A 23,132-nucleotide genomic window follows, 5' to 3' on the forward strand; every position below is an offset into this window, starting at 1 on the left:
GTTCTCTTGACCCATGAGGCAAAGAAAAGCTTTGGGGTGAGGTTACATGCCGCATGCTTCGGGGGGAGAAGAAGTATTGGGGGCCAAATGAATTGGGTGAGGAGATTGTCGATCTGGATCATATGTCAATGACTGAGGATCTACCCGATGTCTATTGGTGGAGAAGAGTCTGGTCGAGTAAGACTTTATGCAGGATAACTTGTCATTGAGTTCTCGTTCACAAGTGAACCATTAGATATGACGAGATATGTGACTGACGAGTGAGACAGAGCTGAGAGCGAGGGACTTGGAAGGACGCGTGGAAAAGACCCGAGAAACGAGGAACAAAATTACAGGGCAAGGATATATAACCCTTGCCTTGCATTAAGCGATCTTACATATTATTTGGAGAGGCCTTGTGGGCATAAACATGGTGATGTGAGGATAGACCCCCAAGTCCCAATTTGATCAACCAAGCCGAGCCAAGAGAAACTCAACGTTCCACTGCTGGGTGAACAAGTGTTTCATTCATCCTCCCGCGGCCTCTAGAGTACAGTAGAGTACAGTTTGGTACTAGATGGTGAGTCTCTGGTGTATAAGGCTGAGATGATTTTCATGGCAGATTGCGGAGTGGCCAGGAATAGTTGAATTGGTTAGTTAATCCACAACGGGCCAACAGCTCCGAACGAAAGAGACCAACAAAACCCTCGGCCGTGTTGCTCAGCCTTTGTTATGGAGTTGCAGTTGGAGCTGCAGGCAAAGAGAAGAGTAAGAGGTGAGGTTGAAATCTTGGGCCCCAAAATAACTAGTGTCCGTTGCTGCAGCGCTTGGCATGGCCATGGATGGATACTAAGCCCGGCGAAAATGCAACCTCAAATTGCTGCTTATTAGTTGAGGCTGGTGCTGACTGGTCGGATATAGAACACCCCTACATATAATCCCTGGATAGTGCTGACTGTGTCGGTACGGTACCTTGTTCGACAGTCTGAGCATTGGGAGTCTAGGGAGTCTAGGTAGGGAGTCCAGTACAGCACAGCACAGCACAGCACAGCACAGCAGAGTCGAATTTGGCTAATAAGCTGACAGTGGAGATTAACTAGGAGAATCCTTTGAGGGAGAGAAAGACTTTTCTACTGTGCTGCAGTGTACAGTACGTAGAGTACTTTGGCTGTAGTGGTTGGTGGGAGACTTTTAAGTCTAGGCTTAAGCATAGTCGCCAACTCTATCTTGAAACTAACAAAGCCCTCGATCTCGACTACATATATACAGTATGATTTTCGGTAACTCGAGCAAAAGAACGAAAAGACAGAAAAAGATCAATGCATCGGGGTACTCATCTCAATCTGAACAGGGCTGAGTTACCTAGTGGGATCGCCGAGAGAGACAGAGACAGAGACAGAAAAGTGAGCGGGCTTTGGCCATCTTGGCTCCTTTGTTCACCTTCTAACCCATGCATCCTCCTCCTCCTCCTCCACCTCCACCAACAAGACAGGACAGGCCCATGTATGTACGTAGATACGGGAACTCGTAGAGCAGATCCACAGATAGAAACAGATGGTGTGCTGAACCGAAGCAGCGAAGCAGAGCTGTGCATTCGCTCAGCCCCCAGAAACTCACTCCAAGGCCCCCCCCTCCCCTAGTCTTTTGACCCGAAGCCAAGAGATGCTCGAGCTGTCTGCCGTCAGCCCTCCTTATCCCGTCTTTGTCTAGCCCTGCCTCCTCCAATATCCTCCATCCCATCCCCTGCCCTGTCATGTACTGCCCTATGGGTTCGCCGTGGTACAACGGCAAGGTAAAAGGGACGAGGGTTACCGTTCCCGTCTGTCGTGGACTGTGACATTTCTCTCTTCATTACTCAGCTCCTCCCGCCTCGTTTCTCCTCCTCCTCCTCCCTCTCTCGTTTTGTTTCTGTTTTGTTTCGTCACTTTTCACTCTTGACCTTGGAAACCTGGCTTGCTCTACCTAAGCTGTTCCTCAGTATTAACTAATTCAAAATGGTTTCAAAGTCATTGCTGGTCCTCACGGCGGCTCTCGCTACGGCCTGGGCTCAGACAACAACAGACGAACCTACAGCAACAGCTGAGGAGTCTTCCACAGGGACTTCATCTGGAGAGGCCGTAACACACACTGTCAATGTTGGAGCAGTAAGTTGACATCATGGAAATGTAGGGATACATCAATGCTAATCAGTATACAGTCCGGTCACAAGTTCACACCAAACGAAGTCAAGGCTGATGTTGGTGATATTATTGAATGGCGTTTCTATCCTACCGACCACTGGGTTATTCGGGGAGACTATGACAACCCATGTATTCCCTACGAATACATCGGCGTGAACCGCCAGGGTTTCTCAAGTGGCACACAAAAGGTTCAGGCCATCACCGACGATGTAAGTTGATCGAACCTCTCAGTCTCGGCTCAAGTCAAGACAAGAAAAGACAAGACGAGATGCTAACACTCAAACAAAGGGCCCTCGATACCGAGTTCGTGTCAACAACACTGATCCTTTCTTCTTCTACTGCGGAGCTCCAGAGTCCTGCTCCAAGTGGAAGATGATGGGTGTCGTCAACCCTGTAAGATCTACACTCCTGCATACATGGTGATCATAAACTAACAATAACATCCAACAGTCCAAGAATGAGACAATTGAAGGATGGCTCAAGAAAGCAGAGGACGTCGACATGCAACTACGACCCGGAGACCCTTGGCCAAAGGAGGGAGAGTCAACTTCTACCAGCGCAACATCTGAACCGACCGCCGACAACAGTGATGAAGATGACGAGAGCAGCGGAAGCGGCAAGAAGTCTCTCTCTACTGGAGCCATCGCTGGTATTGCCGTAGGCGGTGCTGCTGTCCTTCTCCTCGCTGGTGCTCTTCTCTACCTCTGTGGACGACGAGGTGGTTTCGACAAGGCCTATCGCAAGAGTTTCCGCAACAGTGTTCCCCCTGCTCCTCCAGTTGTCGAAAACCCTTACTCGCCTCATCCAAGTGTCGCCGATCCCTGGGCTGCCCAGAAGAGCCCTGGTCTTGTGGCTGCTCCTTACGGCCAGAGCCCTCCTCTCAGTCCTCACCAGTCGATCCCCTATGGAACACACCCCGGCATGGTCGCTCAAGATGGAACCCCTATTTCATACCAGTAAGTTTCTCTATTCTGACTCTCATCAGCTTGTTCTAACTGTTGACAGCGAGGGTTACCATCAACCACCCATGGCCGCTTCGCCCGCTACAACCCCCAAGCCTCACGAGCAAATCGCACCCGTGGAACTTCCTGGCTCTCCAGACCCCAACCACTCTCCTCTCCCCGCGTACAACAACAACAACAATAACGGAAGGGGATTCTCATGGAACGGGGATGAGCAGGGATACCGTCCCACGAAATAGTTGTCACGTATACGAAAACCAACAAGGCAGGTCGTACATATCACGGTGTATGCGAATCACTATAAAGCGGCGTTCAACGGGAGTGTCATGTTACACAGGAGTTCTGTAGGGAAAGCATTTTGCGATGATGAGGTTTCTGTGATTTTTTGAAAACTCACTTATACTTTACGATATCAGAGATTTTTAATCTTGTGGATGGCTTAGGGATCTCTCAAACTTCATACCCTTGACTTGGATTCAGTCATTCACAATTATAGCTTGTTAGTACTAAGAAAACAATAAGTTATTTTACCATATTAGTTCATTGAAGTGTACCAAATAATAAGATCTAAAGGCATCAGCCATAGACGTAAAAACTCATCAAAACCTGCTGAGCAACAAAGACTTCGATGATGTAGAGTTGAATCGCACACTGCGAGATCGACTCGAGACAACAAGTAATTCGCAATTGGTGCTGGAAATTGCTGAGGTTAATGCCTAGTCTCAGATCCTCGACAGCCAAGCTCAAATCGATCATTGGATGAACAGAGCACAGGGGAGACTTGAGCCGCCGAGGTCATATGAGAACAAAGGAAAGGCTTGAAAACTTGTTCCAAGTCATAATTGACTGACGACACACCTCATGTTTGCACACTACGGATATCGCCTAACACCACATGGCCGAGCAATGATCAGTGCAGTTTGACCAAGCACACCAATGTTACGCAGAAACAACTGACTGCTTGGACAAGGCCAGTAAGTTTGAGGGCAGTTCAGGCGATAAAGTACGGCCCTGACATAATTTTACAATGAACTTAGGCCCCTGAGCCAAGGCCTCCAGGTTTTACTTCAAAGGAACTGGCCAAACAAATGAGAATCATTTCTATATCATCGTCAGTCATAGGATACGCTGTGTAATGCCACATGCCGTCAGGCCGAAGAGTCATACTTGACAAAGTGTGGCATGCCAGAAACCCTAATTGGAACCGGTGGGTGTGGCTTCGCCGAAGCATGACAATGCACCAAGACATACTTTCACGGGAGATTATTCACAGTGGAACCCAAACATTCGAAGAGCCGAACCGCCTTTTTAATTTCCATAGACCGTATTTATCCCATTCTTACAGAGACCCAATCCATCCACGCCAGTGACACGTAAGAACTGGTGAACAACCCGTGCGTAGCAACTTCGAAATTCGTGAGGGGGCGTAACCGTGCAGATCTTTAGATGGAGATCGCTTAGTCGAAGAGACCGAAGCCCATATCCTCGTCGGACTCCTCCTTCTCCTCTTCCTTCTCCTCCTCCTTGGCCTCCTCAGCGGCACCGCCAGCGGCAGCAGCACCACCAGCGGCGGCACCACCAGCACCGCCGGAGGGAACGGAAGCGAGCTTCTCAGAGCCCTCAGCAATGAGCTGTATGATTGTTAGTACGATACAGTCGCATAGTGATTATCATTGAATCTTACCTCCTGGATGTCCTTGCCCTCGAGCTCGGAGATCAGGGTGTTGAGGCGCTCGTCGTCGGCCTCAATGCCAACGGACTCGAGAACGGCCTTGACATCGGCGGCAGAGGGGGAGGTGTTGCCTCCGAGGCCGAGAAGAAGGTAAGCTGCGAGGTGCTTCATTTTGATAGTGTTTTCTGAGTTCAAAAGATGTTAGAGAAAAGATCTTGCGGAAAAGTGGTCGCAGTTGTCGAGCCCAAGCAGGGGGCAAGGCACAGTTATATACTTACATCTGAAGTCGGAAGAGAACACGAGAAATCAATCACTTTAACCGCAAGTTGGGCGGAGACTGAAACCTTCGAGTTCGGTGGTGAGGTTGTTCGGTGTGACAAAAAGTAGAAAAGTTCGCGATCCCGTGAAAGCTAAAGGCGATTTTTGATCCTGTGGGAACCAATACTTTGCCGAGACTGTGAGGTCACGTGTGGTGGGGTTTTTGGGCAGGACTCACGCCGAAAGCGCCTGAACCTTGAGAATGTCAATGAGGGTCATGGCGGGACAGGTCGGAACAAGACAAACGCCGGATCCGTTAGACGCACCGCCACAGATCCCATGTCCCCCACGTGACTGCGTTCAGCCTGTGGCGCTTTCCTGATTCCATGGCCTCGCCCATAAAGTTGGCTGTTGACTGATTCTTTGCTCTTCACTAACTGTGTGTTTTCCTCTTCTTTTGTTTCGTGATCGCCTGTATTTCAGGCGTATTTGATGAGATTTTCGAGCGAATACGACCACGAATAGCCCTTCTATCGACTCTGCGCCTCTTATCACCACAAAGTCTTAAACTCAAGAGTTTAACGACGTCAAAAAAGTGCCTGACGACAGACCGAGTGAACAAGCTTTTGCCAGCCGCTCAATGACTCACAATCCACGCCTGAGGCTACTTGCTCCTCTCTGTCTTTGAGGACTCTAGTCAACCGAGATTTTTTAAGTTTTTCTTACTACATTAACGACGCGATGCCGGTGAGTAACTGCCCGGAGGCAAACTTCGTGAGTATCAGGAAAAAGTTGACCATGGCTTTCAAGATTGGAGACCTCCTGGCCCAGATCAGCGGTGGTGATGAGGGATCTTCCGTACCCCCCAAACAGGGCCTGGTCCGGTCGAACACGTTACCCAAAAGGAAGGCCGACGATGATCCTCGATCGAGTATTTCAAAGGCACCTCGAGTGGCCACATTATCCAGTACCGTGGCACCACGAACAACACAATCCCCTACTGCTGTCTCAAGACCCAATCTCCCATCGCGACCCGCCGATAGATCGATACCCTCACAACGACCCTCGAACCCCTCGAATGGTAGTAGTAAACCCTCCGTCTTGTCGTCCAAACCCATGAATGGGGGTAACAGGGTCTCCAAGCCTGTTGCCCCCAGCAGACCATCACCGGGTCCTGCTAGCGCATCTTCAGCACCACCGAAGAAGGGGTCTTTCGCTGAGATTCTTGCTCGGGCTCAGAAGGCCCAGCAATCGATGGGGCAAGTTGGTAAGATCCAACACAAGAAGGTTGAAGGTGGTGCGTTGAAGAAGGTCAAGGAGGAGCCACCTGCAAAGGTCGATCCTCGAGCAGCCAAAAATATGAAGCAACGCCCAGCACCTGCTCACTCAGGCTACTCCGGTACAGCGAAACCAGGTCAAAGGCCAGCTCAACGGAATGGCGCACCTGTGTCTGGAACCGGAAGGGATCCGCGTAACGGAAAACCACTGCCTCCGTCAAAGGCAGAACGTGGCAAGATGGCCGGCAGCAAGTCATCAGGCAGAGCCGCACCCCCTGAGGAAGACACAAAGAAGGTGAAGAAGGCCGCCATGGCTACGACTGGTTATACTGGCACAGCTAGACCCAGACCAGGAGGTGACGCCGGCAAGAAAAAGAAGGAAACCCCTCGTGGTGGTGCATTACTCAGTGCCCCACGAGCTCCTCGCCCATCGCGTTCAAAGTCACGATTTGAAGACGATTACGACGAGGATCTGGATGATTTTATTGACTATGACGATGAAGAAGACGATGTTGGTCCACGATATGATTATGCTTCCGATGGTTCTTCAGACATGGAGGCGGGCATGGATGATATCGACGACGAAGAGCGGCAAGCAGAGCGACTTGCCAAGATCGAAGATCTCAAAGAAGAGCGGCTCGAGAAGCAACTCAAGGCTGAGAAAGAGGCTCGTAAGCGACAGGCGTTGGAAGCCATGCGTGGTCGGCGTTGATGATGGAAACATATCGACGTCTACTCGTGCCATCTATTCGGTCACTCACCTCAGCTGGGTCTATCGTGCTTGGAGCTTACTCCCATAGCATCTGACATTGCCGACCCTTACTCACCTTTGGATGCCTGCACCATCCTTCTTTATTCGAGATTTCTTGATACGCAAGCAACGGTCGGGGAGTTTGTCAGCAAGGGGCGTTTCGCGAGCTTGACTTTTTTTTTATCATATCTTCACAACTACACCCTTTTGCACTTTGCTTCCGATTGTTTTAGGTTCAGGGGCTACATTAGCGACGGAGTTGTCATCTTTCCTCCCCCATTTTATTTCCCTCTGTTATATCTTCATTCAGGGGTTGGTTTGCATGGCTTTGGCAAAGGACACTGGTGATGCGGATGGATCAAAGACAAGAAAGGGACGAAATCATTGGAACCTTTTTATTTTGTCAAGATGGCGAAGTGGATGTACCGTAGACAGAGATGGATATATATAGACAACGCTTCACAATGATATCGTTGTCTAGAAGCAATTGTTAGACCTCACGATTCCTACGACATCCTATCTTATTCGCAAGGCTTTCTATCTCAACGTGATCTGGTTCTACGACTCCGGTGTCGTTTGAACCTTAGTTACTCATTTTAGCACCACACCATTAGCACAAACTTGAAAAGTACAGCGCACTCGCGCGACCATCGCTGTCTTCTAGGTTGTTACTTTAACGCAAACCAGTTGACACTAAACGTGTGTAACCATGAGTACCACAACTTTGCGGCGTCTATGGATAGATTCATTGTTCATGTTGGGAAAGACTGGCTGGGCAATGCGTATGACAGAAGCATGAAATATATATTTTCCGATCCCAAGAAGTCTAAAGTGTAGACGCCATTAATGCCCCTGACTGATTAAATAACGCCTCATTCCCCAGTCCAATCCAAAAGCAATGCACCTCGTAAACGTCCCAACAAATGTGGTAAACAATCTTCAGTGAAGCTCGCCACTGATATAGCCATGCTCTTCAACACCGTTTAAACAACCTGACATCGTTTGGATGCGTGAAAAAGGTGCAGACAACCCACAGTAAGCCCGACGTTGATAATCGGCTGTTATACTTATACACAGTATATAGGGAAATGGAATTCCAGGCCAGGACAACTATCCTTGTAAGGGTACTAAGCCACAATCTGGCGGGCCAGATATCGATCAAGACAATATCGGGCCAGCACCGTGACAGAAGTTGATCAAGGAAGATCGTCACTCTTGGATGACTTCCCACCAGTGCTTCCATAAGGCCTCAGGTTCCATCCTTGATATGGTTTGACTCCCTGAGTGCTGTTACCGTTGGCACTAGGGATGATGGACGGAGGTGGGTTATGACGAGGCAAGTTAGGCTCTCGCTTGATAGGTGGAGGGGGAAGTGACGCCGATGCAGCAGGAAGAAGGCTTGAAGGAGGCGGATGGGCCGGTAGGTCAGCCGTGACTGGCTTTGTCTCCTTTTTGACCTCAGGCTCCTCAGGCTGCATGAGTCCCTTTTTGCGAAGATACTGGATTGACTGAAGGACAGTAAGATCTTCCTGCTCCTTGTCGTTGAGAATCAAACGTTGCTGAATAGTGAGCCGTCCATTGTTGGCCTCACGATCCTTCATGGCTGCTTCGCGGACTTCAGGATCATGGACGAAGCGGCACTTGCCCTTCTTGCCGCATGTTCCACCAGTGGAATAATATTTGCAGTGCTTAGATACGTCGGCTTTCTTGGCCGGCGGAGGAGGCGGGGGAGCAACATGGGCACGAGTAGACATAACTTCTGGCTCGTCATCTGATGACTCCTCTGATGGATCTCGCATCTCGTCACCTTCGTCACCCTGTTCTCGCTTTCGCTTGATCGACGACTCAACTTTGCGCAACTGTCGTCTGAGTTTGTCGGCTTGTTTCTCTAGCGAGGAGGCCTTGTCTTCGCCATTCTGTGCCAACTCGGCAGTCTTCTTGGCTTCTACGCGTGCCTTAGTGGGGAAATGCTTCTTTCTCTCCGCTAGGAAAGAGGCAACATCTTTCACACTGTAATTGTTAGCAATATTATAGCGGAAGGGCTACCAGTACTTACTTGAGTGTTTCTTGTCCGATCAAGTCCGTCAAAACCTTCTCCTCACCTTCGTCATCTTCAGACTCCGAATCCATACCAGGTGTAAGACCAAGCGTGTTGGTCTTGCGCTTCTTCTTCTTTCCCAAAGTTGGGGTTTCGGACTTATGATGAGCAGAGTCGTTATTTCCATGTTTCTGGTGACGTGACTTGTCATTTCCATGGTGGCCTCCGCGACCTCGAGCGTTACCGTCACGAAAGCCTCCTCTACCACGACGGTTGTTGTGGCCGTAGTAGCCGTCCTGATGATGACCAGGGGGCAGAGGGGGGCCAGGGTATGCTGGATACTGAGGAGGAGGATAGTGAACTGCTCGTGGGTCATGAGGATAAGGCTGACCATAGCCGTTAACTGGTGGCATGGCTTCATGCTCATATCCAGGTCGCACAGGACCATTTAACGGGGGCTTAGGGCCATTGCGGTCATTGTAACCGCCGCGACCTCTCCCGTTGCTGCTATAAGGGCCTCCTGGGGGCTGTCCAGCACCACTCCACTGGGCCTGGTTTGGGGGAGGTGGCCCTTGGTAAGGATAGGCCTGCGGAGCGCCGTAAGGTGGCTGCTGGGGGTATTGAGAGGGAGGGTATGGCTGGGCAGGATAGTTGGGATGGTAATTGCCTTGAGGCATAGAACCTTGCGGATGCCCATGAGGAGGATGCCCATGCTCTGGTCCCCATTGAGGCTGCGGAGGATAGCTTCCTGCAGGGGGATGCGCGGCACCGTAGGGGGGCGGGTTGTGATGGGGAGGATATGGCTGGCCATTGTATTCATAGTGACCTTGAGGAGAGCCATGGTAGTCTCCACGGCCGCCATTGTAATGGCCACCGCGTCCTCGTCCGTGATGCCCTCCTCGACCCTGGCCATGTTGAGGGTACGATGGAGCTTGTGGCCCATAACTTGACGTTCCACCAGAAGAAGGCGGTGGTGGCGGAGGTGGAGGACCGTAACCGTAACCTGACATGGTCAAGATAAGTGTTGATGACAACAGACGTCGGAGCGTCGATGCTCAGGTGGCAGGATTTGAAGATCGCGAAGGGCAAAGTCGGATTTTCTGCTGGGGATCGAAGCTTCAGGGTGTGTGTCTGTAATTGAACCGATTGTTTGTTCGCAAAGTTACTCGATGGAGTGTCGGTATTCAGTGAGACGAAAGTCGGGAATGGTAAAAAATCTAGGGAGTTGGTGTGACCGAGTGAAAGTTTATGGGGGATAAGATAGGTAGCGTTGAAAAGAATTCAAGTAAAAGAGGGTAGGAATCAGAGTTAAAATATGCTGTTGGAACTCTCAGGCTGGTAATTGGGGCAATGGCACCAGGACTGCAGTTGCCCGTTTGTGATGCCCTTTCCAAAAAAAAAAAAAAAGAAAAGACGGCACGACAATGATTGAAAGACGGAAGGAGCTTCCTCTGGAGCGCCAGACTGTGATGAACTTCCCTGTACACCGCAGTCGCGGTTGGTGTACCAGTCTTTTCTAGGAAGGCGGTGAGATGCTTGGAGCTTCAATCCAACCCAAGGCGGCTTAGCGGCACTGACATTCTTTTCTGCCGCTCCCAAGGTTCTTTGGACACTGAGAAACACCCTGAGGCTGGTACGCAAGAACTTCATAGAGCTCAATTTCTTTTCATACCTAGGCCTTGAGCGATCTTTTATTTCTCCCTTGTCCCTGACTTACCAAAAGACTCACATTGGCTCATTTTCTCCGCGCTCAGTGTTCCAATGTTCATCCTGGTTTGTTTCGCCATGCTGTGGAGGCATGAATGAAGAACTCATAAGTTGTTTAGACCAAGATCGCCGACTTGGTGCAAATTGCGCCAGAGGATTTCTCTAAGCGCAGCATAGACGCAATCGAGGACAACATCAATGCCAAGTACTCTAATAAAGTGAGATTTATCTTACGCATTGCATATTGAATCCATGACTAACAGAGCGTCGCAGGTCATTCAAAAGATTGGACTCTGTATCTGCTTGTACGATTTGCAGTGGGCTTCAGAGGGTCTCATTGGTCATGGCACAGGCTTGGTAAACGTGAACAGTGAGTTGAAACAAATGTACTTTGAAATTGAGGTGGATTAACGAATCATCGCGCAGCTGAGTTTCGTATGGTTGTATTCCGTCCTTTCAAGGGTGAAGTCATGATTGGCAGAATACGAAGTTCTACACCCGCAGGTATCAATCTGAGAACAGATTTCTTCGACGATATCTTTGTGCCGTTTGAGGAGTTACCAGAGGGTGCTGAATAGTGAGAAGCCCCTGATGGTTTACGTATGCAGATACTAATACCGTGCAGCAACCACAGCGAACAACTCTGGATCTGGAATCTCGACGAGGATCGACTCTTCTATGATAACCATGAGATGGTTCGCTTTCAAGTAATCGATGAGGAGTGGCATGATCAAGCTCCTGCTGGACCAACACAAGCCGAAGATTCACCCTTGAAAACTCCGTACCGCATCAAGGCCAGTATGGCTGCTGAAGGATTAGGCGTATGCCTGTGGTGGGATGGAGCATAGTGTTGGATAATGGACAGAGGAATTATGGAAGAACATGGGCCCAAGAAAATTATGTCACCGCGTTTTATTTGGCGCATGTACATTTGCTCGTTCTATGAATCTACGATTTGATACCCGCCAACAGACGTTCCTCAACGTTGTCCAGAACAGAGTAGTGCTCCACAACGTTCAAGTTCTCAATCTCAGCCACGAACTGCTTGTGGGGGTCCTGGCCAGGACCACCCATCATGGGGTTGGGCATCTGCTGCGCTTGCATTTGCTGGGCAACCTGGCTGGCGGCTACATTGTGTTAGTGGAGGATCAAGGAATTGCAGGCCAGGACGCTTACCATTGTCGCTTCCAAGAAGGAACACATAGACAAACTGGAGACCGAAGATGCAAAGGAAGTACCAGCTGATACTGGACATCCATCGAGGATCCATTTCCCTGGTCTGAACACCAGCCTGGAGCATGCTCTTGAATTTGATAGTAATGGGGAAGGGTAGTTTCACTATAATACTTAGTATTTCCCAGACTCAATGATGAATGAACATACTGATAACATATCCGCTGAAGAAGGCGTTGATCCAGCTCATGATGAGCGTATTGGGGATAATCATAGCCATATTGTTCTTCATCATACCCATCATGCCGTCCATCGCGCTAGGATCGGACAGAGGGTTGGCAGGAGGTTGGCCCTTGCGATCGGGCTCCTTAAGGTATGTTCCAGCCTCGTAATTGGTTGTCAGAACATCACGTCGAGATTCGAAGGCCTTCTGCGAAAGGACATGGTGGTTGGTCCGAAGAGCTACACCCCGAGCAAGGAAGCGTTGTTCACGCATCGCCTTTTCGTCCTGCTTCTTAGGTGCTGTCGCCATAAGGACAGATGCGTAGTGACGGAGCACACCAGTCAAGACCATGACAATGGTGATGGGGATAAGGATCCAGTAGCTAAAAGCTCAAGTTAGTGGCTTTTGTCCATTGGCGGTCCATTCGGGAGGCAACGAACAATAACTGGGGATCCCTATGAAGGGTCTGAACCGGAGCTTGCGCCATTATGTCGATATTCGAGGACGTGGAATAGCAGCGTTGGGGGCGAAGCTGATGTTCGCGTTGCAATGGAGCTGTTGGAGATGTGAAGTTCAAGGTCGTCAAATAGCCACGATTCAAGGCAATCGACGCCACATGTAAGCGGAGCTGCACGATTGGTGGCGGTACACTAACGACCCTGGAGCAGCCACACTTTACAGAGGACTTTAGCTGTTCGGGGTTAGACTTTCGATGAAGGGACAGCTATCCACACGCTTCGCTTCGGCCCCACGACAGACTTCCCATGACAGCGAATCTCGATACTTGTACACAGAGAAAACGACCACTTTCTTTAGCAACATACCACAGCATTCAATTTCTCCGACACAAGCCATTGCGGGCTTATAATATATCATGGCAAACGCCGCTGAGAAGATCTCGGTCTACAATCTTGCTGGTAAGCTTCCCAGCTCCTTACAAGCTCTTATACGAGACAATCTTCTGACACGGTGGCTCTTCGCGACACAGACCTCAAGAACACATCCGACGATGCTATCCCCAACTACCTAAACTCTCTAAAGTTCCGCCAGTCTCATACCCTCACCGATGTTCGCCTTGCGCTCGGATACACTGCTTTCGGTGTTGCAGCTGCTTGTTTCCTCTGGGACTACAAACTTGGCTTTGAGAGCACGAAATACTACACAGCTGCTGCCGTTACGCTCTACACTTTGATCAATGGCGCCTTGACACTATGGATTATGTTCCGTGAAAAGGGTGTTGTGTACGAGGGAACTTCACCCTCAGGAGAGAAGGTCAGGCGAAGTTACCCGCATCTTCTTTCCAGTCTACTAACACCTTTGTTAGATCTCCATCAGCAGCTCTACAAAGAAGAACGTCCCTATCTACAACCTCACTATTACCGTCACTGATAAGAACTCGAAACCCACCGTTCACAAAATCTCTAAGCCTTTCAGCGGCTGGTTCGACCAGACCGGCCAATTTGTTGCTGTTCCCTTCCAGGAGCTCCTCGCCAACTCAGTAACTTTGATCGGCAAGCGGGACCCCAAGCGTGTCACCGTCTCTAAGGAGTTGTTGGATGCCAGCCCCGACGTTCTCGATGCTATTCTGGCTGCCAACGCCACTGGTGCCGAGGCCGCATCCACACCAGAAGTAACTGAGAAGAAGGGTGGCAAGCGACGCAAGGCGTAAAAAAGGGGGTATGAGAGAATAAGAAGTGGTTATGTATAGTATGGCGTTTGTAGGGAATCTTATTGATACCATGCACTGGCAGGACATTGTCAGAACTCCGGCAGAAGGTCCGGCTATGGCTCTTGTGCTGAATTGTTGTCCAATTCTGAATGATCTCTTTGTTATATGAACCTTTTCCGACTACCTATCTAGCGCCAATCACGAAAAGGAGATCAAGTCCCAATATTCTAGCTATTACATTGCCTCTATGTAATAAACAGCTCATCATCTTACTTAAGATCTGCCCAAGCTGCCCGGGCCAATCGTGCTGTCTTTCTCACCTCTCGTACGCGGTGTCCACAAACCAATGTCAACTGCCGTTGCACTTGAGGCGCATGTGGTATCAAGTGCTGGGAGTCGTATGTCTGTGGTAGGCTCCCCACGATCTCCAGCGCAAGCTTGCCACAAGCACCCTCCGTCTCTACATCAGCAGATGCGGATGATGGCTTATGCGAGAAGACGCTGCTGCAGATCTTGATGATGCTTCGAATATGCCCCTTGCCCTTCTCAGGAGCCTCTGCCAGTGTATTCTTAATCACGTCCAGGGCCGCCTTGGTTTCAGGGCCAATGCCACTGTTTTGCGCAACAGCGATCGAGATTCGAAGGATGCTGTCTGCATCTGCTTCATAAATTGGGAAATTCATGTGCTTAACCATGAGCAACACGGCGGTGCTGTAGTTCGCCTTGACGTGTTGGTCCTGGACCTCTGCTCCCTTTCCAGTAGCGGCTTGTAACATTGGGCCGACGAGTTGGAAATAGACCTTCTGGGTCCAGAGAGGCTTGACGATGGCGTAACACTCCTTGGTAAGCGGTTGCTGAGGGGCCACGATCATTTCGAGTCGCCGAGCGAGTTCAGTGCCAAGTTTGGGATTCTTAGGCGACTCCTTGACCACATCTAATAGTGTCTTGGCCTCCTTGCCGCTATATCGTCTGACCATTCCCGCAACAAGGGCATATATAGAAGTGATTTGCTCCAAGCGAGAGGCGTCATTTTCTGACGTAGATGCGGGTAATAGACTTGAGGATCGTTGCTCCAGAGCTGTCATAAGACTTGGGACAGTCTCAATTTTGAATTTGTTTGCTAGAATAGTCAAAATGGAAAGAGTTACTGGTCTGCTAAAGTTTGTGTCCGCTGCAAACCCGCTGAGAATCAACTCTTGGGCAACCCCAATGTCAAACTACAACCGAGTTAGTAATAAAGGATACGGGTTGTGATCACAGTGACCTTACCAGGCGAGATACTGCTGATGGCTGCAAAGCCTGCAGTATACCAAAAGCTAGAACATTTGGTGCTTCGGACGCTAACCAACTCCAAGACGAGCCATTCTCCAAGCTTGACTGGGCTTCCGGCGCCGTCTTGGGCACCGTAATCGACTCATCACGGAAGAGGCTAATGGCAAAACTCTCGGCCTTGAGTGATGTTTGTTGAGTTTCACTGAACTCGTGGATGACAAAGCCTGCAAGAGTGGATATAAGATGAAGGTACTGGTGCCCAGAGACTTCATCGACGTTGGCGAAGTCATCACTCAAACTCAGAGCTTGTTTGCCTGTCTGAGGATGTGTATCAATTACCTTGGTTGCTCGGCGATAGAGTTGCCTAGCAATGAACAGGGTAATGAGTAAGAACTCGCTTCTTATCTCGGTCACAGAGGCTGACTGAGAGACTCGGCTATGGTATCCGGGAGAAGACTCAGCTACTGTCTCCCCGCCAAGCAGACTCAGCGCAGGGTACGTAGAGCCGATCTTCTGTAAGGGCTCGTCTTCGATGGAGAATTCTTTGCCGGAATTCTTTGCCAAGCAGGCGTCGTTGAAATATCGAATCGTGGATTGGATTGTAGCGACCAGGGCACACCAAATTTCAGGATTCGACTTGGACTCGAGCGAATCAAAGAGTTCTGACAGGAATGCGCGGATAGAGTAAATGAAGTGATCGAAACCGTCGCGTGGTGTGAAAGGTAGTTCTGAGGAGCCTAGGTATGCAACCAAACCTCCAAGAGTCTTGATCGTCTCAACCGTATCGGTAACATTGCCATTTTTTTGGCTGGAGCGTATGATACTCAAACTCTCATCCACGAGACCATTGAAGCCACGAGGAAAGTACCGAATAGCCCGTTGGAGAGCCTGGGCAGCATCGTTAATGAGTTCATCGCCCCCAGATGATCGAGGATGCCCGGGACCCGACTTCTTGAGAATGGCAAAGAGGGATGAGCAGATTTCTGAGCAAGTTGACTCGGGAAGTAGTCGCTGAGAAATGTCGCTTGCACCATTTTCTGAGAGATCCAATGACTTGGATGGCCGTTGACAAACCAAAACTCCAGCTCCCGGGACGGCTTGCGTAGCAACCTTGATATCATCATAAGAGGCATCCGGTTTAGAGCCGAGGTTCACAGGGTTCTTGAAGACATCTTCATACAGAGACTTGAAGAAACTGTCGATAGCAGCAAAATCCTCCCGGTCCTCAGCGGCCATATTTGTGTCAACTAATAGGAAACGAGTTTCTAGGATGACATGCAAGACTTTCAGAAGGTCCTGGGTGTGAACAGGTGCCTTTGGATGTCGCAAGTTCTCTTTGATATGTGTAATGACGGGGGCAGCCATTAAGACGAAAGCACTAGGCTTGGAGCTCAAGACACTGACCATGAGTCGGCCGGCGGATGAGGCATACATGGTTGTCGCAAGATCTGGTACGCAGTCTCGGGTAACCGATAATGTGTAGTCGCGGAGGCTATCCCCAGTGAGTCGTCGAGTGAGAGACTTGAGAACTTCCAATGTGCCCCAGATGGTATCTTCAATCTCTCCGTTTCGAACCTCATACTTCAAGCTGCCCCATATTTGATTGGCATAGGGGGCAATTGCTTTCTGAGGATGGCTGTACTCATCAAGACAAGCTTGCATAGTTTTGAGGATATCGAGCTAGTTTCGGTCAGCTTAACTTCTCCCTGTAAAGAAAGGGTTCTACCAACCTTGACATTGACCGTCACAGCGTCACCCTGATCCAGTTTGCCCAAAAGGAATGGAAAGACCTTATCAGCTAGTAAGTGGTTTGCTGAAAAGCACTTTCGCAGTGCTAGCTTCAGCTCCTCAGGGGTGATTGCAACCTGAGATGCTCGAGGGAGTGAAATGGGAAAGTATGGCTTGAAAACACCATATACCTCTTCCAATACGTCTTGAGAGACTGTGTACTCAGACATGAACAATCTCAAGATATCAAACCACACCATCAAACACTCGGGGTCTCTTTCACTTCTGCACAGTTGAATCAGGTCGAGCATAAAGCCAGCAGACGAGCCGTGTGTGTTCTGCAAGTCACTGGCGACACCAGGAGTTGTCATGAGTAGTCGTATGAGCTCGTAGATTTCGAGTCTGGTCTTGGATACTTGGCGTGGGAAGTCATCCTTGAGAGAGCACACCTTCTGGATAATGTCGTGTCCCATGTGCCGCTGGAAGGACTTCATGGCGACTATCCTAGATAGAGCACTTGCAGAGGGCATAATTCCAGCTTTATGATCGACCTCGAACATGGCTCCGAAGAAGCTGACCAATAGTTTCACTGATCAATTGTTAGACGAAATCGTATCCATGTTTTATACAAGAGCTTACCTTGGCTGGGTTTCAGAATATCACTGCTTAAGAAATCCAACGTCCGTGATAAAAACTCAAGCGCTATTCAAGTTAGACATGACCGATGCCACGGCGCATGAACCAAGACTCACCCTTTGCCCTCGCCGTCCAATCTGGTGTCTCATTCTCAGCCTCATTCCCACCACCTGGCATCCAAGGCTGCACAGCTTCGACCCATCGAGCTACAGGGTTTGTATTGGCCGCCGCAGTTTGAATCTCTGGACAAAGTCAGAACAGCATCATTTAGCAGGGATGGACTAAAGTACCGTTGGCAGCCTTGTTGGCTATCGCTGTCTGTTGCCCCTCATTGTCTGCCAGAACAAATTCAAGAGCCCATTGCCTAAAGTCCGCCATGATAACACAGCGTTAGACCGCGCAAGCCTTTCGATCCTCTGTTTTGGATATACAAAGCCAACTGTTCGCCCTATCCCAAACAACTTATAAAGAGAGACCTGCAACTTTGCCCCTCGAGTTTGCGATGGTGAAGTGGCAGAAAGTTGATGCCCACCAAAAGCGGTGAAATTGTATGGCGGGGTAGTTGAGCACTGTAGTTGGCTTCCTGCAGAGTGATGTCAAAAGTAGGAAAACAATATGAGAGACGTTGTGAAACAAGTTCCAGATTCTTCAGTATATATCCTGGGTTTCGAGGTTTTTGATACAAGTCTCATCAGATTGGTCCAATTGCTGAAGCCCTCTTTGTCATCATGGATGCCAAACTCCGAAGCCGGCTGTCCCATCATTCCGCAGACACGGCCCCACTACAGTATTTCTTGGGTTGAGTGACGACAGCGAATTTTGGTGGCCAACCCCTGTATTTCTTTCTCCGTCATCGACCTTCAAAACACATCAACACAGTTGAACTCGACACGTCCACAGGTGGCTTGTCGACTCAATTGACCTCCAGTATGGCATCAATTCGAATTCCTGCCCTTCGCCGGCTCGTAGCCGCTCCCATACGCACCACCCGAGCTATCAACCAGCGACGATGGGCTCAAGTTCACGATATTCGCTTCCTCGCAACAACCCAACCTTCGCAAGCCGTCGTCGAGAAGTACAAGGAGAAGCTGAATCAGAAGGCCCAAAAAGAGGGCCTCCAGAGCATCGACCAGCTCAAGGCAGCTTACGCTGACAAAATCGATGCTGAGCGTCGAAAGAGTGGCATTGAGATTCCAGTTGGAACAATTCCTCAAGCACCCGAAACACCAGTTGTTCAACCCAATGCCGACGACCCCCCTGGACAAGACCAACCCACCAGAGACCCTCGCGATCCTCCTACCACTCCACCTCAATACCCTCCAAACGGCTCGGATAAGCCTGCTATCAAGTCTCTAAATGACATCATTGACCTCCCCAAGGCACGGGAGCTCCCAGAGAAGGAGCTTACAGCTATCTGGCGTCTACGACATGCCTCATCTGAGCAGAATCTCTGTGCAGTAATCCCTATGTCTACATACAAGGCCATGGAGGATGCTGCACGAACAGCACCTCAGTTCGTCCTCCCGGTGCCTCATCCCGCCCAGGGCGCAGAGATTCACTTCCTGCAGTGGACCTTTGATGCTGCGTCCAAGACCAGCACTGTTCTGTTCACCCAGCTTGCTGAATACAAGAACCGAGGCGAGTTTGCGCAGCCTCACACTACCATCACACACCACCTCGACCTTGCCGATGAGCGAGGTCTGGTTTTGATGCAGGGCCAGGTCCTGCCTGACCGAGGGGTTACACCAGAGAACGCCAAGTGGCTACTCATGTCTCTACAGCGGTTCTATGGTGGATGGGATGGTGAGGAAGTCGAGCTGACTGGTGAGCGTAAGGATAGGGCTGAGGAGCGAAAGAAGCTGCTGAACTGGTTCGCAGCTGGCGACTCAAGATTCAGCGTTGACAAGTTGCTGGAGGAGGCTGAACGCATGGGTTAAGTATGGGTGCATTCGGTTTCAACCATGAGTTCCGCACCACGATTTTGTGTTAATACAGGCAAAGAGCCCAACATCCACCTAAGAAAGGCGACGAATTGTAGAATATACGACTAGTGCACAAGACAAGGTAATTCAAACACCTGCCACATCCTACGATGCTTTCTCGTTTTCCGTGATCTTATTTCTTCGGTAAAAACGTCGTAGAGTTGCTACTGAGCACTGCAGTTGATCAGGTACTACAAAGTATGAGACATCACCTAATACTAACTTAATCCATGAATTAAATGATTTGTCTAAACTCGTTGCCTCGGTATTCAACGTAATGTGACAACCTCAACGCCATCTAAACAACACTATCGCCCCATAATGAAGTTCAACTCGAATCATCTGACAGTGTTGATGTTCACAAAACCAAGCAGAGGTATCCGTAACATGATATCAATCCATAATGCTCCAATCCGTGTATCCTTTTTGTGTTCCATGTATCTCCGTAATCGTCTTTCATCTCGGTGTATTGCTTTCGTGTATATCGTTATTTCTCTTCGAACACTTTCTAAGTCTCGCCACTGCTACTCGATTGGCACTCCTCTACCATATCTTCTTTGACAGACAGTTTCGCCTTTTCTGGCAGCACTGCCTCACAACCCTCAGGGACGCGGCAAATATCGCGTGCATTGCATGTCTTCCATAGAACCTCACGTACTTCCTTAAAAACCTGATCGACCGCATCCATCGCCCAGATGACATCTAGATGTTCGTATTCAGGGATCACCTTGCTGTGGACCAGGTTGACATGAGGCTCGCGGCCCTTCTCAAACCGCCGGAGCAGTTTCCTTCCGTCAACAAGATCATCGTTACCACAAACCCACATAGCCATAGGTGGTGCTTGTTTGTTGTACCACGCGGTAGAGCCCTTGGGATGTTTCCGATGAGCTTCGAGCGCCGACGAGGTCCTTGGCGTCACGGGTCGTCCGTCTCTCTTGGAATCCATGTGCTCCTCAGTCCTAACAATCTCTTTCGTCGACAAGATACATTTGTGCTTGGCAAAGCACTCTCGGCCAAGCCACCACCGCATAGACTCGGCGCTGACGTAAACAGGCGCAAACTGGAACATGCGGTTGCGAAGGCCACGATCCCAACGGACGTCAGTCCAGTCAAACAGGAACGAGAAGACTTTGTAGCCAAGCCAGCCATATAGACGGGGATCTAACAGTTTGTGCATCTGCATCATGAAGGGGATGAATGCATGGATGCCAAACATGAGACGAAATAGACCTGGCGAAATGATTCGCATGAACTTGAAGTACATTTTGCCGATCAACGGCCCAGCATATGCGGCTGGGGCGAGAGCACAGAATACAGTCAGCTTCTCTCCCAGCTCAGGTCGTTGTTCTTTGGCCAAGGCGACAAAGGTTTGAGTTGTGCCTTGAGAGTGGCAGATAAGGCCAATCTTTTCGAAACCCGTCTCTGTGATGACTCGCGACGTCAACGCGGGAAGATCGAAAACACCCATCTGTCTAATATTCCAGCACCACATCCTCGGGTCGCTGTACTCAAGCAGTGCATGCTTGGGCTTGAATCCGCAACGGTTGTTGCCAAGCCAAACGTCATAGCCAGACTTGCACAGCCAGAAAGCGAGAGAGTCGTCATCATTACAGCAATAAGCACCCGAGCTTTGTAGGAGACCATGCATGAGCAGCACGGGGAACTTTGGCTTCTGTGATGGGTCTTTGAGCTTCTTCCTCTGGGGTTGGAACACTTCCGGCCCCTGATCAGACCTCAGGCTTTCCTCGAGTTCAGTATACTCCTTGGGGTCGTAAACATGCCATAAGTCGATTATGAATCCATCTTCGGTCTGAACCTCAAATGTCTCAACATCTAGACCAACCCTGCGCGCATAATATGCGACGTCACAGATGATTGGGTCTGGTCCGCCCTCGGTTGGTGGGAATTCCTCAGCATTTTCCATCCTGTCTAGCGTTCGTCCATTTGATGATTTTTGCTTCCAGGCCTTTTCTTGCTCGTGTCTTGCTTGAGCTCTGCGTTTCTCCTCTTCATAGAACGGCCTATCAGAATCAGGATCGCGAAAAGTTAACCGGTACCAGATATTCTTCCAGATCATGGGCATCGTCGTAAACAATGAGCCCAAGACGATAACTCCGAGAAATGCCAGGCTGAGAAAGAATGCGCTGATTCGAAAGAACATGCATTGAAGATTGCGCAGCATATTTGGAGGTCCATAGAGCGGCAGTGGAGGGAAGAGAGGATTGGTATGAGAAGGGGGTGTCTGCTTTCGCAATGTGCTGTTGCTGTTGGACTTTTGTAGAGATGCGCCATTCTGTTCTGAGGGCAACTGAACAACCTTTTTTTGCTCGGGGTTTGCCTTCTCGACGTTGGATATCCTCTCTTTGGTTTCATCTCCTGCTTTGATTTCGACACTCTCAGGCTTGCCTTGAAGCTCTTCCCTCAGGACATTGAGCTTATGCGCCTCCTGTAATGGCACACCCGGGAGTCGTTTTCCATCTGAAGTGATGATGACAGGATCATGGGGCGTGACAAATTGTGCTTCAATTGCAACTCCGGGGTCTTCGCCTGTTGGGTGTTGGTGTGAGAGCTTCTCAGCTTGTTGTGTGAATTGGACGGCTGTTTCGGCTAGCTTCTTGCCAACAACTTTTGGGTGATGTTCCTCCGTCGTAGTTGACGAGCCATGTTGTTGTTGTGTCATAGTTTCTATGCAATTATGGATTATGATGACCGACTTGGCCAGTAGAGAATGTGTAGATACCAGATGATAATATGGCTATGGCTGTGAAGAACAAGTACCTAGGTAGTGGTAGTCGAGCGATTGGACGACTGCCGACCTTGGAAGAGAGATCTACTGTTCAAGGAACAATTCGCATGTCGGAAAGGGACTGATTATAAGGATTACGGAGATACAGATCCAGGACGGAGATGGCCAATGCAAGAACAGGTCAAGGATCGATAAAAAGAGGGTGGGATCATAAGGAGAATAGATCAGATGGTGTACGTCCAATATTCCACTTAACGGGCAGACCGATTGTTGACTTGAGTCTCGGTTGTTATGCGGTGTATCAGGGACTGGCGTGATGATGAGAAACTGTCAAGACTGTCTAGACCGAGTCTTTTTCTTTTGTGACGGTTAGAAAGAAGGGGAAACGCCGTTTCAAATTCATCAAACAGGCCGGCAATGTTTAATCATGGGAAGTGACAGGGCAATCAACTGTGAATGGTCGCTAATAAGATGGAGTTGCGTCATGGGAAGTCGATAGGAGCAGAGTTTTGGCCAGACAGCCGGATTTGTGGCGGGACCGCGACTTTAATGAGTGATGATCCTTGCTGAAAAGCATGTGAAGGCTGTCAAAAGGGGTCTAAGAGATCATCTAATTTGCGTTCTCAGCTGTACCGTACTGTATGTTTTGGGTGATCATGCTGCAATAGACACTGCCAACGGCCAAGAATTGATGATGCGTGTGACATTCTTTTTCTGAGTACTCCGTACTGCTTGCTTATACAGTTGGGGAAATGATAAGAGCGTATTCGCGTCGTAAACGATTGCCAGACATCCATGATGTATGATTTCGTTTTCGTCCATATGATGCTGATGCCGAAGACACTTAGATAAGTTAGACCTGAACAAGTAGGATCAAGT

At 49.6% G+C, this 23,132-nt stretch overlaps 10 protein-coding genes across 10 annotated transcripts; 5 read left to right on the forward strand and 5 right to left on the reverse strand.

The window, feature by feature from the left end:
* Nucleotides 1–1,973: 1,973 nt before the first annotated feature.
* On the forward strand, nucleotides 1,974–3,360 carry FMAN_10224 (uncharacterized protein; the record flags this gene model as incomplete). The annotated part of the gene is made up of 5 exons (XM_041820874.1): nucleotides 1,974–2,123; nucleotides 2,177–2,368; nucleotides 2,448–2,552; nucleotides 2,610–3,115; nucleotides 3,165–3,360. 5 exons carry the CDS (start codon nucleotides 1,974–1,976, stop codon nucleotides 3,358–3,360), a joined length of 1,149 nt encoding a protein of 382 aa, XP_041686711.1.
* Nucleotides 3,361–4,578: 1,218 nt separating this feature from the next.
* FMAN_10225 (putative ribosomal protein P2) lies at nucleotides 4,579–4,964 on the reverse strand (the record flags this gene model as incomplete). Its single annotated transcript, XM_041820875.1, has 2 exons — nucleotides 4,579–4,752; nucleotides 4,806–4,964. 2 exons carry the CDS (start codon nucleotides 4,962–4,964, stop codon nucleotides 4,579–4,581), a joined length of 333 nt encoding a protein of 110 aa, XP_041686712.1.
* Nucleotides 4,965–5,792: 828 nt separating this feature from the next.
* Nucleotides 5,793–7,040, forward strand: FMAN_10226 (uncharacterized protein; the record flags this gene model as incomplete). The annotated part of the gene is made up of 1 exon (XM_041820876.1): nucleotides 5,793–7,040. One exon carries the CDS (start codon nucleotides 5,793–5,795, stop codon nucleotides 7,038–7,040), a length of 1,248 nt encoding a protein of 415 aa, XP_041686713.1.
* A 1,235-nt stretch (nucleotides 7,041–8,275) lies between these two features.
* On the reverse strand, nucleotides 8,276–10,127 carry FMAN_10227 (uncharacterized protein; the record flags this gene model as incomplete). Its single annotated transcript, XM_041820877.1, has 2 exons — nucleotides 8,276–9,089; nucleotides 9,136–10,127. 2 exons carry the CDS (start codon nucleotides 10,125–10,127, stop codon nucleotides 8,276–8,278), a joined length of 1,806 nt encoding a protein of 601 aa, XP_041686714.1.
* A 751-nt stretch (nucleotides 10,128–10,878) lies between these two features.
* FMAN_10228 (uncharacterized protein) lies at nucleotides 10,879–11,672 on the forward strand (the record flags this gene model as incomplete). Its single annotated transcript, XM_041820879.1, has 5 exons — nucleotides 10,879–10,890; nucleotides 10,944–11,042; nucleotides 11,098–11,194; nucleotides 11,251–11,401; nucleotides 11,450–11,672. 5 exons carry the CDS (start codon nucleotides 10,879–10,881, stop codon nucleotides 11,670–11,672), a joined length of 582 nt encoding a protein of 193 aa, XP_041686715.1.
* A 100-nt stretch (nucleotides 11,673–11,772) lies between these two features.
* Nucleotides 11,773–12,707, reverse strand: FMAN_10229 (uncharacterized protein; the record flags this gene model as incomplete). Its single annotated transcript, XM_041820880.1, has 4 exons — nucleotides 11,773–11,951; nucleotides 12,001–12,162; nucleotides 12,208–12,602; nucleotides 12,661–12,707. 4 exons carry the CDS (start codon nucleotides 12,705–12,707, stop codon nucleotides 11,773–11,775), a joined length of 783 nt encoding a protein of 260 aa, XP_041686716.1.
* Nucleotides 12,708–13,094: 387 nt separating this feature from the next.
* On the forward strand, nucleotides 13,095–13,889 carry FMAN_10230 (uncharacterized protein; the record flags this gene model as incomplete). The annotated part of the gene is made up of 3 exons (XM_041820881.1): nucleotides 13,095–13,137; nucleotides 13,209–13,492; nucleotides 13,545–13,889. 3 exons carry the CDS (start codon nucleotides 13,095–13,097, stop codon nucleotides 13,887–13,889), a joined length of 672 nt encoding a protein of 223 aa, XP_041686717.1.
* A 269-nt stretch (nucleotides 13,890–14,158) lies between these two features.
* On the reverse strand, nucleotides 14,159–17,903 carry FMAN_10231 (uncharacterized protein; the record flags this gene model as incomplete). The annotated part of the gene is made up of 6 exons (XM_041820882.1): nucleotides 14,159–15,106; nucleotides 15,159–16,841; nucleotides 16,892–17,478; nucleotides 17,529–17,591; nucleotides 17,642–17,767; nucleotides 17,816–17,903. 6 exons carry the CDS (start codon nucleotides 17,901–17,903, stop codon nucleotides 14,159–14,161), a joined length of 3,495 nt encoding a protein of 1,164 aa, XP_041686718.1.
* A 551-nt stretch (nucleotides 17,904–18,454) lies between these two features.
* On the forward strand, nucleotides 18,455–19,462 carry FMAN_10232 (uncharacterized protein; the record flags this gene model as incomplete). Its single annotated transcript, XM_041820883.1, has 1 exon — nucleotides 18,455–19,462. The coding sequence occupies one exon, from the start codon at nucleotides 18,455–18,457 to the stop codon at nucleotides 19,460–19,462; it is 1,008 nt and encodes a 335-aa protein (XP_041686719.1).
* A 553-nt stretch (nucleotides 19,463–20,015) lies between these two features.
* Nucleotides 20,016–22,187, reverse strand: FMAN_10233 (uncharacterized protein; the record flags this gene model as incomplete). The annotated part of the gene is made up of 1 exon (XM_041820884.1): nucleotides 20,016–22,187. The coding sequence occupies one exon, from the start codon at nucleotides 22,185–22,187 to the stop codon at nucleotides 20,016–20,018; it is 2,172 nt and encodes a 723-aa protein (XP_041686720.1).
* Nucleotides 22,188–23,132: the final 945 nt, after the last annotated feature.

The sequence above is a fragment of the Fusarium mangiferae genome (assembly GCF_900044065.1).
Source record: "Fusarium mangiferae strain MRC7560 genome assembly, contig: FMAN_scaffold011, whole genome shotgun sequence".
Classification (NCBI taxonomy): domain Eukaryota; kingdom Fungi; phylum Ascomycota; class Sordariomycetes; order Hypocreales; family Nectriaceae; genus Fusarium; species Fusarium mangiferae.